This window comes from Convolutriloba macropyga, chromosome 1, assembly GCF_964194025.1.
Source record: "Convolutriloba macropyga chromosome 1, txConMacr16.3, whole genome shotgun sequence".
In the NCBI taxonomy this organism is placed as follows: Eukaryota; Metazoa; Xenacoelomorpha; order Acoela; family Convolutidae; genus Convolutriloba; species Convolutriloba macropyga.
The window spans coordinates 9,644,056-9,664,680 of record NC_134468.1 but is presented as its reverse complement, the minus strand read 5'-3'; the positions used below and the strand labels follow the sequence as shown (position 1 = coordinate 9,664,680).

Below are 20,625 nucleotides of genomic sequence, written 5' to 3'. Positions count from 1 at the left end.
AGATGTTGGCCTTTCTTTTTTACAATCCAAATTCTAAAGCTTGAAAGTTTTCATTCTGCTAAAAAGAAGTGAGAATTAGAGACTGAACACTTTTTTCGTTTTCCAAAATTCTTGTCACCTGAAATGTTACGAATTCTATTTTCACTGTTTCTGCCATTGATTTATCTCAATCCCTATTTATTTATAGTTGACCTGTTGGTGCTTGGTTCCACTTTTAAAATCCCCAATTGGCGGATAATGGCCTTCTTATATCAACCCGTTTTTGACAGTATTTCATTTTCATTTTGTCGCACCCTTTAGCCTCTGTTATGCGCGGTTCTAGTTTTTTTTTAATAAGGATTGCAATTGTTGATTCAACCTTGCAGATGTATTTTGTCATAAATTAATGAATTTTCGAGTTATTCCCGTTTTTAATTTTATTGTCTCAACATTTAATGTCTTTATAGGCAGCTACCATTGGGTTTATAATTACGCAAAAAATTTTTCTAATGTATTCGGTTGGTAACTTATTTTTTGTAAGACTTTCATAATGTGGTTCAACAAAATAGTTTTTGTTCTATTTGTCTTCGCTTAGTGTTAATAATTTCGGATTTCAAATGGCCTGCTATTTCAAAAATGGATGCTTTTACTGTTATCACTTCAAAGCTAGTCTTTATGCTCCTACCACTTGCAGATTTGTTTTAACTCCTCAATTGAGGGCACCTTCCCTTTGGCCGGAGCCTTGGGTATTTAGTCTACTAACCTTTAGAGGAATGAATTCCAAGCCAGAGCAAACTAGAGCATCGGTGCCAAGCCCATCTGGGGTCCAGCTCTTCGAGGTGTTGTGTTCAGCCGAGAGCCTCAAGTCTCTCTGTATCTCAACCATCTTTTGGGGACAAGCAGAGCAAGTGTTGTCGAGACCAGACATGTAGTATAGTCACGATCAAATTAGCTCTGCGATCACAGTTGCAACACTACTGTGATTTTCTTTTCTGTGACTATCTCTACATCTATCTTGTCTGGACCTTGCACAGTATTTCTTACTAGATGGTCTTCCCTTCATTTACAATGCGCAGGGATCACACAAAGCTTTGACAATCACTACCAACCATCTTTGTCATAGTGTAGCAATCATTTGGAGTCTATCCAAATCGCTACTAAATAGTCAACATCTACTAGTCTTGATTTCACTTTGACTTACGAATCGGTAGACCATCTTTCGCTCATTGGAGCCATTTTCACAGTGAGAGTTCAGGACACAAGGACATCACTGCAATAGCCATTTTTAACAGGGGCCCACTGACAACCACGTTGCTCCCTTCTTTCAAGGCGTTAATTTAGCACTGTTCCTCAGTGTAATGAATAAAGTTTTTTTTAAATTTCTTACTGTGAAAGGTATGACGTACTTAATGCTTTTATTTAGTTGTTTTAATTACAATCAAGTACAAATTTTTTAACCGTCTTTCTGTTCTGATATTTTGTCTAAGCTCTGGCATTTTTTCTGTAGTCGAAAAACTAGTTTTGTAATTTGAACTCCGAATCTAGTTAATGTTTTAAAAATAACTTCCTTGGTATTAAAATATCCCGTCCCTAATTGAGAATCCACCAGGTTTTAACTAATTAAGTTTGAACCGCTCTTTAATAATTTAGAAGTTTCCCCATCTCTGCTTCATCTGGTATACAATTAAGTCGAAAAAAATGAGCGGTACCGGTAGATAATGTGTGTACAAGAATTAAAGAACAGTTGAAAATTTGCAAAATAAAAAGGAAATTAACCCCAATGCTTTCAAAGAGCTTTTCATTGGGTAAAAGCAGTCATTCAGTTTTTTGAAGAAAAACCCAATGTTTGTGAGTTTTAAAATATTTCTACGAGGGCTCTTTCCTCATGAACCGCCAATTTATTGTCATCAAGGTAGCAGCACTCAACAATATAGTTTTGATATCTTGAAATTTTCCGGATAAATTTGCGATCTTAACAATTAAGTCTATTGCCCAGTAAGATAATTTTTCTACCTTGCCTAGGAAGAATATATTTTTATTTGAAATAACGTTGAATGCAAGCATTCTTCTATACGAGCTTAATGGACATAGTCTTTTAGTTTGGAATTACGATACCTCAGCTGTTTATCAAAAACTGAAACGCATTTATATTTGGAGACTGTATCAAATTAGATTTCAACAATTAACATTCAAAGGCTAACAAACTTCATTTGAAAAAAGGACACATATAAAAGAGTATATAAAATTTGAGATATCTTCCGTTTGTGCCCGACCCGCTTAGTGGGTGCATGTCATTTTCCTCTACCCAGGGCACGTGTCACATTTTAACTAGCAATGATTTATTTTGTATTCACACGTTCTCGAAAAAAAAACGTTAATAACATACTCGAGGAGGGGAGTGTTACAATCGGAGAATATTAAAAATTTGTAATGATTGCACGAACCACTAGCGACACGTAATCATAGATCGCAACATGAAAATCACTAAAGAGAAACATTCAAACCTAATTTCACTTTTAACAAACTTGAGTTACAAAATTAGATCTAGTTGAGGTAAACATTATAAGTGAGGTTACCCTTGAACTGTTTTAGTAATTTAAATACTCTATTAGTAATTGTTTGCCAGGATTCAAGTCTAATGACACGCCAGTTGTACTTTGACACGACAATCAACCCCAATTTTAGCCCTCGTTTTTATACCTTATAAACCTCATTTTAAAATAATTGACAGCAGAAGCGAAAACAATGGTTTATTTGTAAAACTTAAAAATGCTAGTTCTCGAAAACACTTTTTTACCAATAAGTTTAAATCGAAAAAAATGTCTTGTTTCCCGAAAATGATATTAATGACTAACTAAAAAGCTTTAAAAAAAAGTAGATCTGCTTTGAAAAGTATCGAAGTCAGAGTTCAGCTCTTACAAACTTAAGATCTTTATTTAATGACAGAACTCAACTATGTGAGCAGAAATACCAATTTGAAAAGAAGCTAACAGGAATTATTTCTACTCCGCCAGTTGTCTCAAATGGAACCTAAGGCGGCTTGCTTCCCACTGCAATGAAAAATATGAAAATTCAGCCATACAAAAGGTCGAATTCAGCGCTGATTCTACCAAGATTAGTACAAACTAAGATCTTAGCCAAATTGCTTTACTTTTTAGAAAACTGTCAAATTACGTGTCGCTAATATTCTTCTATTAAAACTGCACTACTTGCAAGAGAACAATTTACCCAAATAACTTGCCCGATAAATTAGCGAACAAGTCGATATATATTAATACTGCAATTACCAGCACTACAACTATGAATGAATAGTGGAGTTTGATCATAGCATCACTTTTCAGAGACACTGGAGTGTTTGGAGAAATAACGAAGACACTTTTAGTATCAACGTCCGAATCCAAACTTTCTTCCGAATTTGCAGATCGCAATCTGAATTCCTCACATTGCTGTACGTCTTCTTCCTTTTGACTTGACAGCTGTCGCGACTCGTCATTTTCATGTTGGTCATCGTCCATATCGTTGGCGCTCTGCATTGGCTCTGTAAATTTGGCAGTGCTTCGAGCATCCGGGTCTGCAGTTTGGGTGGAACTTCCACCAACTTCGGCTGCCAGATATCTAGCTTTGACTTGACGGTTTATGTATAGAGCGGCCATAGAGAATATTATCAAGGTCAAGAGTACTAGAAAGACCATATAGTGTGTATAGGCGACGTTATTGTTCTGGTGTTTCAAGTTGTATTCTTTAAGACCAAAATGACAGGTAATGAGGGATAAGAGCACTAGGGACATTCCGAAGAGTCTGTGACCCCAACTGAACACCACTCGCCACTTGGAGTCCAATTCTGGTCGTAGCAAACCCATCAAAAGCTGAAACAAGTCATAGGTATATTCAAGTCTTTTTAATTTATGGGTCGAATCGAAATTATAAACTCAGAAATGCATAGGTCATCATTGGAGTGTAGAAAACTTGACAAAAACTTTCAGAAAATTTACGCCTCAAATTTGTGCTTTTGTGCGTGTCTGCACGCGTGGGGTGGTCTAAAAGAATTGCTCTTCTCAGCATGAATTTAATAAGACTACTCGGGAGTTTTGCTGAATCGAATAATTAGAGACCACTAGTGCTGTTGGCAAGCTGCTCATAAACTTAATACCCTCCGGGCTTTATCCGTTTCTCAAGACAAAAGTGACAGATTCAATGGTCAGACATAGAAAACAGGGCTAATGTAATTAATAAAAATTTCATTTGCGAGCAATTAATAGTCTAAGGAAGCAAATAACTTTGATAATCGACACTGATATCTGTATCCAGCATCTGATATACGATGATTCCTATTACTCGGAATCAGGCTTAGGCTTATTTTTCACGAAGAGGCGTGATCAAGTTTAGCAGCCCATTATTCATACCTGCATCATAAGGCTGAACATGACAACCACCCCAAGAGACGTGTGGACGTTCACCTCGAACTGAAAGTTCTTGTGAAAAAAGGCGATGAAGATTGATAATATGCAGATGAAAAACAGCGCCCAATTCATCACCACGTGTACCACAAACCACTTCTGTTTTCTCACCACAAACTTATTCTGAAAGTAGGGCCTGTAGAAGGCCACTGTGAAGTAGGATATGGGCGCCAGCACACACCATGCCACTATTTGAAAGAGGCCGTGAACAGTTATTAATTTGGATCCAAAAAGATGGTTGGAATTGAGGTCAGCCGACGCGAGAACCCAGGATGCAGAACTATTGCTGGTCAGATTGACAGCCATGCTGGATACGAACTTCTCAGAGTGCCTCTCTTTGAGACCTGAAGAATTGCATGGAGTCTATTATAATGTAAGAACAAAATTGAAAATATCCCACCAAAGCTTTTGGTGGAATGTTGACGGGTACCTCGTCTTCAGTTTTACTATCAACTGAAGACGATAGTAAACTTCAGTTTTACTATCAAATATCCCACCAAAGCTTTTGGTGGAATGTTGACGGGTACCTCGTCTTCAGTTTTACTATCAACAAAGTAAAACAAATTTAACATTAGAGGAGCAAAGCTGATCAGACGCAAGTTAAACGTTCAGATCGAAATACAGTGTGAAATGCTTCCTTTTGAAGAGCACTTTCGGCAAGATTTCAATTTCTCTAAACATTGTATAAGTAAATTGAGAGTCAATTTTATTGATCACGCTTACGTCTTTTTAAGCAATCATTTGCATGCTTCAAGAGCTTGATGATCAAGACGAACAGATTTAACCAGGAGCCCAAATTAGTTTTTATGAAAAACTGGCAAACTTCTATCTGGATTTTCTCCGTGCGTCGTTCCGTAATTTTTTACAACTCAGAAAAACTAAATAATTTCCTTGATAAGACATCTCTTCATAGGATCTTAGTTAATCGCAAAACTTTTATCAACTCAGATCATAAACAAATAGATTTGTCATTTCGGGAACATTGTGAGATTGCAACTAACGCAATCTATTTTCAATGCCACAGTATTATCCTCATGACCCGCTTAATTTTGTAGTTTGATTCAATTCTCCCCTCTCATTGGGTGAGACAACGACGTAGTGATTGCTTTTGGTACCAAAGTTGACTTAATTAGGACCCAAAACTACACTCTCATTGCGTGAGTTTCCGTCAACGCAGTTAAAAGGTGCCACGGGTCCCTAGAAAGTATAACAATTGCAGTTCACCGGATAGCAATTGTCGAAATTGACAAAACTAATTTGCTAAAAGCGACTGACAGACACAGAAACAAAGCTTCTAGTGTCAACAAAAACTACTATACCATTCAGCGTCTTCTTAAACGTTTACGAGAAACCACCGAGCAAATAAATAGCAAAAGCAACAAAAAGAATGCCTATTACTGAACAATTGCTTTCAAGTATGCGATACTTGCGCTCTTGCCATTGAAGTCCTAGCAAAACAGAACTTGGAATGCTGCTGATAACTGGTCTTTAAAAAGGTATTTTACAATGTGATTTTGATAATTATTGCGGCTGAGCTTAACAACTCAGAAATCAAATTGAATAGCGCTTCAACGCCATTTCAAGCCTTAAAGCTAGAATAGCGTGACAAGCGGAATTTAATGCTACATTCTACTGAAGCCATTTGGATTTGTTCATTTTGTTCAACATTTATAGTTAGCAACTATTATTAGTACACAATCGTCATTCATGAAGTCAAACTATAACTCAAACTCGAACTACCTCAACAACCAGCAAAACAATACTACGACTTAACAGTATTGCATCAGATTCTTTGCGATTGGATTGCGAATCAACCTGTTATTGATACAGAATATTCGACAAAACTTCTACATGGTTAACAAACTTCCCATGACATCAAATTTACACTGAAAAAGTGACGTTATGGAAAAGTGTTCACATTCTGTCGACATTATTATCTACAACCAATCAACAGTTGAATTTGACATGTAAATCCACGTGACTAGCAGCATAAAAGGAGCTTGAAAAACTACCAAAAATCAGTTGAAATTTGCAATTTTGGTTTTATTAAACTGACATACAGTGCGTATTGAAGCACACTTTCTTGAATGGTAAATTACTTGTTACTGTGTCTTGTTTCTGTAGATCATATTAGTGATTGTACAGTTTTAACTTTACTTTGACTTGTGAAAAGAGAATTAACTTCTCAAAAGTTTCTTTCTGAGGAACGAAGTTCCTAAGTAAGAGAAACTTTGTGCAAAGCATAAAGTCAGTTTCTCTTACTGGCTTTAACGAAGCCTACTCTAGTTCAACATTGTTGTTATTGAAACCAATAGAGAGACTTGCTAACATTAAAGTTAGAAAATTTATTATTGTTGTTCAGTAACGTTTACTGTATTTCTGACTGTTTTTGCAATCTTTGAGATAGAATGCTGAAACTTTACAAGACTATAGCCAAGTTATAGAGCTAAAATTTGTAGGAACGGGAATTCCTAAATTCGGTTTATAACTTGAGTTATTAACAAAAACTCAACAAAAATTCGATTGTTTCAATTTGAATTATTTTGTTATTCTGAGAGAAACAAGTTTGTTATACAGCAAAGCTGAGCGATTAGTTAACAGGAGTAATAGAGCAACAAGTAATGCAACGGTAATCTACAGTATAGCGGATAATACAGTTCACAAAAGTTAACTGCAAAAACACAATATCCGGACAGATTTGAAACCGCTGAAACGAACTGGGCGGTGTAAAGTTTTCCTTGACTTTGATAGGAGAGCAGCCGTTACATTTGGTCCGCCGACCCGGACAGTAGAAGGCAAACTGCTGTCCAATCTGATGAAGAGAGTGCCGAAGGCACCCCCCAAAGAGAATCAAACAAATCAACAGCGCAACGCCAGTGAGGCAGAGCGAAAGTTGCGAGTGCACTTCACAAATTACGTTGAAGAACTAACCTCGTTTAAAAGGAACAAGCAAAGCAAAAGGCAGCCAGGCAATCCTAACGCAATCAGCAGAGAGGAGCTTCAATCAACAGCTCAAAGGTACGACAAGAAGCTCCAAGATTTACGGAAAGAAGTCAACACTAAAACAGCGATTGGCTACAAAATAATTGAAGACTCAGATCGACCCAACAAACTAAAGGTCCTCTACCAACAGACTGTTCACCTTCTAGAGGAAGAAATACCCAAGCAACTGCAGCGTCGAAACAAGCTTGTGCCCTATCAAGCTAATTTCGTTGAAAAGCATCTGAAAGAAGCGAGGAAGTGCAAAGCAAGTTTGGACTATCATTGGCTTTCATATATAAGCAAAGGCACGCAACCAGCAATGAATGCAGAGCAAAGCAACGCAACCCAAGCCGTGAATGATAGCGAGAGCCACAACAACTACCCAACGGACAGCCCAGTTGCTCAAACAGTGCAAAATGAAGCAACAGCAAGTGGCCAAGAGACGGAGAATGTTTCGGAAACATCTTCAGCAAAGCAAAGGCGAGAGGAAAGGATGAAGAAATTCGATATCGAATTCGAAACCAAGATGCGACTCGAACAAGCACGGTTTGAGCGTAGGAGGCTAGAGCTGGAAATGCAAATGAAGGAACTGGAAACCAAGCATCAACTGCTGGAGGAAGAGCGCGAGCTAGAGCGCAAAGTGAAGAGAACAGCATTAGAAAACGATGATGCTCGTTCCCAATCAACCAGTGCTCGAGACAAATCACCCTTCAACTGGACACCCAAGAAGAGAGATGTCTCTGACTGGGCCAGCAGAATCGACAACCTTCTAACACCAGATCGATCAACAGCTCGCTTCGAAGTGACCCCTGAAGTGAACAGGCAAAGTCACTTCTCACGATATCGCAGTTCACGAGACCGTTCCTCAAGTGTTGAAGACCGGGACGTTTCCCCCAGAGCTGGTCGACTACAACACAACATTGGGTACGCAGGTAGCAGTAACCTACCAAAGCTGAAGTTAAACAACTTTGATGGAAACCCCCTCGAATGGCCGAAGTGGTCGAGTATGTTCATTGCTACAGTGGATCAACGACCAATACCAGACTCAGAGAAGATGAGCCATCTGAAGACTCTACTGACAGGCAAGGCAAGGTCAGCAATCTCTGGAATGGGTTATTCTGGACAGTTCTATGGTGCTGCATGGAGTATTCTGGAGAGGAAATTTGGAAGGCCTCATGTGATCATTGATGCACAACTGGAGAGTCTTCGCAAAGCAAGTCAGGTGAAACCTCACGAGTCAACAGGTCTGATCAGTTTCTCAGTTATTGTTTCGAACTTTGTGAATGTGCTCAAAGATTACAAGCAGATTGGTGATCTGCAATCAAGCTCGACACTGTGTATGGCAGTAGACAAGCTACCCCAAGTTCTCAAAGAGAAGTGGTGGTTCTATGTTGATGATAAAGATGAAGATTGGCCTGATCTGATTATGTTTGAAAAATGGCTATCAAGGATAGCATTCGTGCACGAAGGGTTTTCAGCTTTCAAGGGAGAGCGAAGAGAAGAAGACCGAAGAAACACAAATAGAGACAAACGGTTCTCGAAAACGTCGAACTTCAGTGCAAGTTCCAACGTGAAAGAAACGAAGCAAACGCAAAGTGATCACTGTCCGCTAGCTGATGGCACTCATAAAATATGGAACTGTCCACTATTCAGGAACATGAGTGTGAATGATCGGTACGCAGCAGTGAGAAAGCAACGCTTATGTTACGGATGTCTAGGCAAAGGACATGCAATCAAAGATTGTAAAGTCAATGCGTGCGGCATCAATGGATGCATCAAGAAGCACAACCGATTGCTGCACTCAGAAAACCAAATGGACGAGGGCAATCATGCAGTCAACGTAAGCGCAGCAACAATCAACCAGAGTAACGAAGTTACTAGCTTTCTTCAGATAGTTCCTGTCTCAATACAGAGCGGTGGCAACAGGCTGAACACATATGCTTTCCTCGATAGTGGATCAACGGTTTCATTCATCGATCAAAGTGTGCAAGAGAAGTTACGGGCCCAAGGCACCGATGTGACGCTCAACATAGCTGGCATACACGGAACGAAGGATCTGAAGACAGAAAAGGTTCCTCTCAAAATAAAGGGACTACATTCAAAGGTGCATTCAATCGAAGCGTTTGCACACCCGTCAATCTCCTTGGGAAACACAAACTACAACTACAACAAGCTGAAGCAAAGCTTCAACCACTTGAGTGTTTTACCCAACAAAAGCTTCAACTTGATGGAAGTTGGCATCATCCTTGGTCAAGATGCTTATGAGCTACAACGCCCATTGGACTATAAGATAGGAACACGAAGTGAACCTTTCGCCGTCCTAACAGAGCTAGGATGGGTAGTCAGTGGACCCATGACGGGCAAAAGAAGACAAAATGTTTGTCATTTCGCCTTCACTGAAGATGTGAAAGTGGCTGAGAATATCCAAACCTGGTGGGACATAGAAACCTATGCTTCCAAAATCAACGTCGTCAGTCAGTCAAAGAAAGAACTGCAGGCACAAGAGATGCTAGAGAGTACGACAAAGTTCACAGGCGAGCGGTACGAAGTGGGAATGCTGTGGAGTGAACCAGAGCCAAACCTACCGAACAACTACAGCTCAGCCTTGGGTCAGCTTTACTCACTGGAGCGAAGATTCCAAAGGGACCCAAACCTGAAGAATTTGTATCAACAGTCAATAGATACAGATGCAGAAAAAGGATTCGTAAAGATATTGGACGAGTCCGAAGTGAAAGGCACCTTCGGGAAAGAATGGTATTTGCCACACCATCCAGTGCTAAACCCGAACAAGCCTGGCAAAGTAAGACGTGTTTGCAATGCTGCCTCAAAGTACAAAGAAGTATGCCTAAATGATAAGCTACTAGCAGGACCTGATCTGCTACATGGGTTGATTGGAACAATATTCAGATTCCGTGAAGGACCAATAGCTCTAACAGCCGACATCGAATCGATGTTTCTACAAGTGCAAGTTCCCGAACAGGATAGAAGTTGCTTGAGGTTTTTATGGCGTCCAAGAGCTAACGAACCTGTTCAGATATACGAATATCAGCGTCACGTATTTGGAGCAAAAAGTTCTCCAACTTGTGCAAACTATGCTCTCAAGCGAGTGGGACTGGACAACGAAAAAGAGTACCCGATTGCAGCAAAGGCAATACAAAACAACTTCTACATGGACGATTTCATCAAATCAGTGCAAACCCCGGAAGAAGCAATTGAAGTCTTCAATCAACTACAACCTCTTCTCTCGCAACATGGATTCGAATTGAAGAAGTGGATAAGCAACAACGACGCAGTTACCAAAGCAATCCCAGAAGACTTGAAGTCAATCAGCAACACGAAGCAAGTCGAAGTGGAACCCAGTACGGAGGGATCCTCAGTGCTAGGACTACAATGGACCGTTACTGATGACAGTCTCCAAGTATGCAGAGGTACAAACAAGGAAGTTGAAGCACCTATAACCCAGAGGAAGAATCTGTCACTGGTATCTTCAGTATTCGACCCGATCGGATTGTTTGCTCCGTTCAGTGTTCACATGAGACGACTTCTGAAAGGCATCTGGACTAAGAATGGACAACATTGGGACAACGAAGTGGAGCCCAGTGAAGAGGAAGAATTCCTGAGATGGAAAGAACAACTTCCAATAGTGGCTGAAACAAGCATCGATAGAAGGTACTTCAACAGAGAGAGGGATAAAGCCGAACTTCATGTGTTTGCTGACGCATCTGAAGACACGATGTGTGCAGTAGCCTATCTACGTTCACAACCAAAAGAGTGCTCAGCTGACTCAGCATTTGTCATTGGAAAATGCAGAGTGGCACCGATGAGGCATCTTTCAATACCGCGATTGGAATTGCAAGCGGCAGTCATGGCAGTGAGGTTGAAAGAACAGATAGTCAAGGAACATGAAATGAGGATAAATAGTTGCAGTTTTTGGTCAGACTCAACAACGGTATTGCAGTGGATACACAGTTCCCATCGTAAACAACAAGTGTTTGTGGCCAATCGAGTGGCTGAGATACTAGATACAACTGATGTTTCACAGTGGAAACATGTGAGCGGTATCAACAACCCAGCGGACATTGGCACGAGAGCAATCAACATTGAAGAACTCAAGAGAAGTGAGTGGCTCACTGGGCCGGCCTGGTTGAAGCGACCAGAAAATGAATGGCCAGAGCAAGTTAACCTAATCTTTGCATCCGATGAAGAGAATATACCCTCATCAGTCTTCATGATACAGGCTGAAGAAAAGAAAGCTGTTATTCAGTGGTAACGATTCAGTAACTTCAACAGACTAGTAAATACAGTGGCATACGTACAGCGAGCATTGGAAAAACACAGACCAGCAACACTCATAGTTAGCATTGAAGAAAGAGAAAAAGCAAAAGCAACGATCTTAAAACTACTACAACAAGAACAGTTTGGTGAAGAGATAAAATCTCTCAAAGCTGAAAAGGAAACTCCAAAAGGCAGTAAAATCCTACAAGTCTCACCTTTCCTGGATGAAGAAGGACTCATTCGAGCCAAAGGCAGAATAGGCAAAAGTCAATTGGACTTTAATGCAAAGTATCCAATTTTGCTGCATTGGAAACATCACGCGGTTGAATTATTCTTGCGAAACGAGCACAAGGACAATCGACACGAAGGCACTGAGCATGTGAGAAACATTGTTCAGCAGATGTGGATACTAGGCATACGGAACGCCTTAAGATCAATCAAGAACAAGTGCATTACCTGCAGAAAAGGCAGAGCACAAACGATAGCACCAGTAATGGCAGGTCTACCCGAAGAACGGTTAGATGCTTCAACAGCCTTTACAAATGTTGGAGTTGACTACTTTGGCCCTTTCATTGTGAAGATTGGGCGAAGGAACGAAAAGCGATGGTGTTGTCTCTTTACTTGTCTAACTATGAGAGCGGTGCATATAGAAGTGGTACCCAAGTTAGACACAGACAGTTGTCTCAATGCAATAATGAGATTCATTGCTCGAAGAGGCAAGCCGAATACGATCATCAGCGACAATGGGACAAATTTTGTTGGAGCTGAAAGAGAGTTTGCAGAGTACGTTGCGGCATGGAACAAAGAAGGGATCGAAGAACATCTAATTCAACGAGGGATCAGATGGAAGTTCAACCCACCCGCAGCACCCCACTTTGGAGGAGTATGGGAGCGGTTGGTGAGAAGTTGCAAGAAAGCAATGTATGCAGTATTGGGGAACAAATCAGTCACCGAGGACGTTCTTTCAACAACGATGTGTATTGTTGAGCAGACATTGAATGCAAGACCTTTGACTCCAGTCAGTTCAGATGTTAATGACTTGGAAGCATTGACCCCCAATCACAGAAACATTTGCTTACCCTATCTACCATGCGCGGAAGAATTTGTTGATCATCGAAAGCTCTTTCGACAAACTCAAGCATATGCAAATCTCATATGGGACAGATTTCGTAAAGAATATCTGCCAACTCTAAATAATCGGCAAAAATGGCGATCTACAGCGAGCGGAACACTTAAAGAAGGCGATCTCGTTTGGTTGATCGAAGATAGTGACAAGCGTGGATATAACAACCAAGGTCGAGTTACGGAGACCATCGATGGGTCTGACGGTGTGATTCGATCAGCGATATTTCGAACGAACGACGGAGTGTACAGGAGACCAGTAGTGAAGCTCGCCGCAGTACTAACTAGAAAAGATGTTTTCGCGATGGAAAACAGGGCCGGCGATATTGCGGCTGAGCTTAACAACTCAGAAATCAAATTGAATAGCGCTTCAAGCCCATTTCAAGCCTTAAAGCTAGAATAGCGTGACAAGCGGAATTTAATGCTACATTCTACTGAAGCCATTTGGATTTGTTCATTTTGTTCAACATTTATAGTTAGCAACTATTATTAGTACACAATCGTCATTCATGAAGTCAAACTATAACTCAAACTCGAACTACCTCAACAACCAGCAAAACAATACTACGACTTAACAGTATTGCATCAGATTCTTTGCGATTGGATTGCGAATCAACCTGTTATTGATACAGAAAATTCGACAAAACTTCTACATGGTTAACAAACTTCCCATGACATCAAATTTACACTGAAAAAGTGACGTTATGGAAAAGTGTTCACATTCTGTCGACATTATTATCTACAACCAATCAACAGTTGAATTTGACATGTAAATCCACGTGACTAGCAGCATAAAAGGAGCTTGAAAAACTACCAAAAATCAGTTGAAATTTGCAATTTTGGTTATATTAAACTGACATACAGTGCGTATTGAAGCACACTTTCTTGAGCGGTAAATTACTTGTTACTGTGTCTTGTTTCTGTAGATCATATTAGTGATTGTACAGTTTTAACTTTACTTTGACTTGTGAAAAGAGAATTAACTTCTCAAAAGTTTCTTTCTGAGGAACGAAGTTCCTAAGTAAGAGAAACTTTGTGCAAAGCATAAAGTCAGTTTCTCTTACTGGCTTTAACGAAGCCTACTCTAGTTCAACATTGTTGTTATTGAAACCAATAGAGAGACTTGCTAACATTAAAGTTAGAAAATTTATTATTGTTGTTCAGTAACGTTTACTGTATTTCTGACTGTTTTTGCAATCTTTGAGATAGAATGCTGAAACTTTACAAGACTATAGCCAAGTTATAGAGCTAAAATTTGTAGGAACGGGAATTCCTAAATTCGGTTTATAACTTGAGTTATTAACAAAAACTCAACAAAAATTTGATTGTTTCAATTTGAATTATTTTGTTATTCTGAGAGAAACAAGTTTGTTATACAGCAAAGCTGAGCGATTAGTTAACAGGAGTAATAGAGCAACAAGTAATGCAACGGTAATCTACAGTATAGCGGATAATACAGTTCACAAAAGTTAACTGCAAAAACACAATATCCGGACAGATTTGAAACCGCTGAAACGAACTGGGCGGTGTAAAGTTTTCCTTGACTTTGATAGGAGAGCAGCCGTTACAATAATCGAACGTTTTTCTTTAGTTAACTGGTGATGTCCTGTACTCAAAAACTAAAAAAACATGCTGAGTGACATACTATTCATGATCATCTCTTGACTTGGTATATTTCATTGAAAATTTTTCTGCTTTTATAGTTCAATTGTATTGGAAACACTTCATAAACTATCAACTTTATTTAAAGTCAAAATGGATCTCTTAATTTCTTTGAGATTCAGCTTAACCTCTTTTTTCAAAGCTTTTCCAGGTTTTTTCATTTAGCAAAACTGAATCGGCCACTGTGCGAAATGTGTAATGCTAATACTGGTTTGTGTTGCATTTCAGCTAATTCAGAGTTTTGAAATATGACACAAATTGGTGTTGGTCACAACGGTTTCATTAATACCGTTATTGATAGCCCATTAGTATTGAGTTGCATATCGAGGACCCGTAAAAAACGATTCTTTTGCTACCTACTTTTTATAACTTTTCTACCTTGAACAGTGCATTGATAACACAAATGGTATCAATTGCAAATACATGGTGCAAACACAATTCATGGGTAAATTTACGGTTGCTTTCAAAATTCAGTCTGCAGCCATCTTGCGCATAGATGCAGAAAACAATCTCCATAGCGTTCAGAAATCTTGCATCAGAGAACTTTAAAAGAATGTTTGTCATCCAGACCTCTATGTAACTCTTATCGTGAATTTATTCAATAGCAAACAAACAATCGTATCCAAGCAGGGCACTACACAAGGTGATCCATTTGAAGTGTCAATGTCAAGAGGCAATTTCTTCTCTTAAATCAACGATTACAGATCGATTGGACATCAAAACTAATGGAATTATTGTATATTCGACGTGAACATGGCCTTATTGAGACCCAACGGACGTGAAAAAACTCAACCCCCTGGCAAAAAGTCCTTACGGTGAACGTGAACACATGAGCTTCAAGAGTGTTGAAACAACAAGCTTCGAAGCTATCCGCACAAAACAGAAAACGAAAATAGCTATGCTGACATTTTGAACTACATAAGAATAGAAGTGAGCTCCGCTGTACGATATTATCGATACTTAAATCGGAGCAATTGTCAAAGAACAGTTAGTTTAACTATCCCATGCCTTTAAAGTATATTTGGCTAATTCTTTATTGTTTATGTAGAGAATTAACAGCCGTAGCTCGGTGGACACTGTCCCTGCCATGACTTCATATATTCTTAGTTTGTTTCATATTTATTTTTTTTGATAAATCTGTAAATATGCAAAATAATTTATGAAGAGGCAGAGCTGGGAGGACCGGCCAATATTTACCCAGTATTGGGGAGCGATGTTTTTAATTTAAGTGTCAATTTTTAAATTTATGGTGCAAACGAGATATGTGTCTGTTTGTGCTGACTATTAATGAACTCAAGTCTTTTACCTTCAAAGTGTATCAAACTAAGTGTATCATTATTTTTACTTACCTTCTTCGTTCAAGTTGCCAGCTGCAATGAGAAGATAATACAAGTGGTTTGCGAAGTTGTACTGTTTACCCCCAATGTTTGTTGTGAATTCTAATGGCCTGCTAAACGCGCATGACATCATACCATCATCTGCATTGTATTCTGTTGTGACGTTAAATACTGTCGGACTCTGTTCTTGTTTATCATCAAGGACATTTTGATATTTCTCGCTATTGTACGATACTTCAACAGCAACCTATAATTTGAAAGGATTTAAAAAAAACGAGGACCAGCACAAAATTAATCACATTACAACTGAAAAAATGACAGACATGGAAAAATAAACCGATCAACTTACTTCTCCGTTTCTCAACAAACAAGATACCACATCATCGTTGCCCATGGACTCATCATCACTTAATCCTAGTCCAACATATGCATATCCCTTTTGAAACAGATTTGATACAGACAGATTAAATCGCACACCGTTCTCATTCGAATGATTGAAAGCACAGAATATGGAGTCGTCTACTTGCCAAACATTAAATGCGAGCCCCGTGGATAGATATAAACAAAATACAGTATACAAAAATATGGTTGTCTTTATTTTCATAATACCTGGAAAATAACCGACTGTTAACAAATATACAAAGCCGCTTATAGTCAACCGTGCACCGGTGCAGAATGGCCGTAGAGAGTTCACGAGAAACTCACTCGTTACCTCATTTTCAAACTTTGTCCTTTTAGAGTCAGACGTTTGAACAGCTTTCAAGACAAGTTTGCTTCCCAGTGGTTACTCATGCACTATTCCGAAAAGACCGCTTTCAAAAAGATATAAAGAAAGGTGGAGGTGTGGCACTATTTGTTCCAAAGATACCAGCACCAAGAGAAAGACCTGATTTAATGATGTTGGACGAAAATGTGTTTGAGTCAGTTTGGGTTAAATGTAAAAAAAGGTTTTCAAAAAACGTCGAAAAAAAGCTTATCAACCTAACGTACTATCCCTCAAAACATCAAGAAAAATCTTTAGGCGAACTGTCATACAAATTAGATTACGCTTTTGAACAATGCAACACTGTACATGTACTGGGTGACTTTAACCTCAATTGTTAAAACGAAAGTGAGAAAAACAATTTGGAAAGCATATGGTCTACAAATTGTTGACGTACATGAACCCACAAGACTAGCACAAAATTGAGAATCACATATTGATTACATTTTTACCTAAATTACAGAAAACAGGCAATATACTTTTGATAAGCCGCTCAAATCAGATCATTTAGCATCTCTTGTTGTAACTGATATCAAATTGATAAAATGCAGAGGCAAAAGTATATAATGTCTCGACAAGAAACAGTACAATGCAAATGATTTCGTTAAAAACCCTGTCATTTTCCCCATGGCACTTCAATGCAATGATGTTCTCGTAATGTTTAATATATTGAAATTAATTGTTAGCAATGCACTCGAAATTCAAGCTTCAATTGTGAAAAAATATTCAAAATCGCAAACACAAGAACTTGCTGAAAAATGAATGGTTTGACGAGGAAGGTAAAACAGAAAAGAAAATGCAGTTAGGACATACCAGAAAAAGAAAACGTATACCAATTAGGATTTTTTTAACAAAAAGCGCCAAATCTTGTCAAACCAAATAAACGTTAGGAAGACAGAACATTCAAGTCATTGTTTTTAATCTCTGGACACTCAGATAAAAACTGCAATTTCATCAATTCAATTAGGGGGAAACAAAAAACTCAATTCTGTAACTGCATTGCACAAATTGTTTTAAAACTTACTTAATAACGATTTTGAAACAGCGGAGTTTCTTAATTATACTTTTAAAATTGGTAATCTTTTAAGGGACAAGAATATAATACGATACCCCCACGATAAAGACCTAAGCCAACATAACAAACCGTTCAGTTATCAGCTTGTTACAGAAAAAAGCTCATGATGTTGTCAAGGAGTTGAGTTCCAACAAGCCATTGGGTTCCTGGAAAGACGGTTCCTGCCTGGGCTATAAAAGATGGTCAAACAAAAATTGTACTACCTCTTACTTTAATTCTTAACAGATGCATTAAACAAATTTTTTTCAGACTGCATTAACAAATCGGAAATCAGCCCTATCTACAAAAAAGGTGACCAGATGGTTGCAACCAAATAATGCTCAATATCAACCACAAGGACATTTAAAAAGTTTTTGAGTGAATCCTGCATCAACAGAGGATGAATCACGTACAAAATGTTAACTGATCTGATGAATCCTCTCCAATTTGGTTTACGGAAAGTTGTTTGCACAGCCGATGCTCTGTTATTTTCAATCAAATCAGTTCCTAAAAGTATTGACTCAAACAATATTGTCCAAATCGCACTTTTGGATCTCTCAAAAGCTTTTCGTTCTGTATCTCATGATATCTCAAAGAAACCAAGAAAAAGAATTGGCTTAGACAGCGATGCACAGAACCTTATAAAAATTTTCTTTCTAACAGACTTCAGCTTGCAAAATTAGATTCATTTTACTTCAACTGGATAAAAGTTGTCACAGCTGTACCCAAAGGAACCGTATTGGGAACTCTCTGGTTCAATTTATATGTAATCGATTTTTATTCGGATATTGATAGTGATGTAACAATGATACAGCATGCTTATGATTGCCTAATTTTTGCTTCGAACAATGAAGAAAAGATAGCAAAAAATACCTGGAATCAAACATACATAATCTAGCAAACTACTACAGAGGACATCAATTAAATTTTTACTCTTCAATAAAAAAGTGCGTTTGTTTCAGCAAACAAAATGATCAAAGAGACAAAAAAACAGGAGACAATATTAGTAGATAATAAAAAGTAACCCAAATACCGTATGAAAATAAATTTTTAGGATTGAGAATTGATGGCAATCTAGGTTTCATGAATTATGTTAAACAAACGTTACAGAACATGGCTCAGGGGATAAAAATTATAGACTCAATTGGAAATCAACTCCCTACGTCAAGCCTAGAAACTTTACTTCATTCAACTGTTTTGTCATATCTCAATTTTCCCGATCTATTTATTCAGCACATTAGAAAAGCTATGATAACTTCTCTAGAAAAGCAGCTGAACTAGGGTCTTAAAAAGTTGTTCCTTAGCCCGAATTGCAAATCGTCACGGCACTTAAGAAAAAACAGGTGATCGGAATTGAACAGAGAATTGATGATCTTTCTGTTTTTATCTCAGAAAAATATCAGGCGAGAAAAAAACTGCATTCATTACGACAACAAGTGCAAAATACTCCATCCACGAACGCACTCATTAAATAATTTTCCATGACCAAAGAACAACTTTCTTTCCAAACAAATCTTTTTTTTTCAAAGTACGTCAAAAAATGGAATTTACTGACCAGTCAACGCAGAGATTTCAAAACTTTCAGTAGTGTGTTCAAAAAAATGTTAATAAAAACGTGGCGTGAGTTTGACTGGTTTAATCTGTAGAAAAACTCACTGGAATTTTGCAACATTTTTTGAACGTAATTTTGTTGTGATTTATACATTTAATTGTACACTTTAGCATTGATAGCGTCCCGCGTCAACAACTACGGTGCTAAAAAATAAAATGTTTTTTTTCTCCTTCTCCTTCTTCTCGATTAATTGTAATTCCCTGTAAAAACCTAAATCTGAAAATGTCGAATAAACATTTAGGAATTTCAATAGGTTTGCGCCTGGGAGCTAAGGTCTGAGAACCTCACAAATGTGTAATTGGTAAAATGGTAGAAACTGACGGCTGGCATGTTCTTTCATTTCCCAGCACCGCAACGAGATTATCTTGCCAGGCTAACTTCAACCATTTGATTAAGTAAACTTGTCTTCAGTTAGAAATTCAGTTAGATCATCAGTGCTAGAACCAAGCGATTTCTTCAGAACAGACGACAAGACGCTTGATGGGCTTAGAACCATAGAAAACAGGCAAGCAGGTATTCCCAGATGTCGCAGTAGTTTATCCGCTGAATCTTTTTGCAGAAATCTTTGCAATACGCTCTGCCATGTAAAGAACGAATTCACAGCCGACTTTTTAGCACAGAATCTCCTCTGTGATCCGCGTTTCAAACGTCGCATGTGTGTTGGTAAATTTAAGTAACAAACATTTGACAAGATATTCTATTTGTGACTTTTGATGTTTCTTTACTATGTTGACCGCTGCAGTAGCACGGTTATTAGGCCAGTCTTCATTATGTTGGTTACTGTTTTATTTAATGTTTACCATGAATTTGAATCTTTTTACGGAGCCACTATGCAGATTATATTATCGTATTGTATCCTTCATTAATTTTTGTTGGAACAAATTTCTTGAGTACTTGTCTAATTTGTAGAGCTCATTTCCTTTGTGCCCGAGTTGTATGATGACCGGCCCCATATTTGACTGCAGTTTAGCTCCTATGGACAACCCACTCACTATATAACTTTAATAATAAACAAGAAAGAAACCTGTACATCACAGAAAGAAGAAAAAAGATCTTGACTGCAATTTAATTAATGAAAGGCTGAAGCTATCAATGCTATTATGTTCAATAAAGAAATATAGATCACAACAAAGTTTTGGTTTGAAAATTTTTAAAATTCCACAAAGAAGTTAATAAAGATTCAAACAGTTGAAAACATTCAGACCTTTTTACACCATTAAAAAATTGACCTTTGTGGTGGTTTTGATGAGGCTTGAAGAAAACAGTTCTCTTGAAAAATAGTTGATCTTTGTTCATCGAATATTATTTTTTTTGCGTTATTTGACAGAATAATTTGCGCCTGTTAATATCATTGTCTTATTGAATGCATTTCATTTTTGCCG

The 20,625-nt window shown here is 38.2% G+C and overlaps 2 protein-coding genes across 2 annotated transcripts in view; both read right to left on the bottom strand.

Annotated features, from left to right (window-relative positions):
- Positions 1–20,625, bottom strand: part of LOC142334816 (neuropeptide S receptor-like) — a 311,777-nt gene that overhangs the window by 262,977 nt on the left and 28,175 nt on the right. The window lies entirely within an intron of this gene.
- Positions 3,185–16,428, bottom strand: LOC142345463 (ferric-chelate reductase 1-like). Its single transcript, XM_075397523.1, has 4 exons — positions 16,164–16,428; positions 15,827–16,061; positions 4,383–4,780; positions 3,185–3,845 (listed from the first exon to the last, which is right to left on the bottom strand). The coding sequence occupies exons 1-4, from the start codon at positions 16,416–16,418 to the stop codon at positions 3,204–3,206; spliced, it is 1,530 nt and encodes a 509-aa protein (XP_075253638.1). The 5' UTR covers positions 16,419–16,428; the 3' UTR covers positions 3,185–3,203.

Bases quoted from the DNA above. Each gene is read 5' to 3' on its own strand.
- LOC142345463 (XM_075397523.1), bottom strand. From the start codon at position 16,418: ATGAAAATAAAGACAACCATATTTTTGTATACTGTATTTTGTTTATAT. The intron at 4,781-15,826 runs GTAAGTAAAAAT...GCAATTCTTCAG, and splicing joins TGGCAACTTGAACGAAGAAG to GTCTCAAAGAGAGGCACTCT. The intron at 3,846-4,382 runs GTATGAATAATG...GACTTGTTTCAG, and splicing joins TGTTCAGCCTTATGATGCAG to CTTTTGATGGGTTTGCTACG.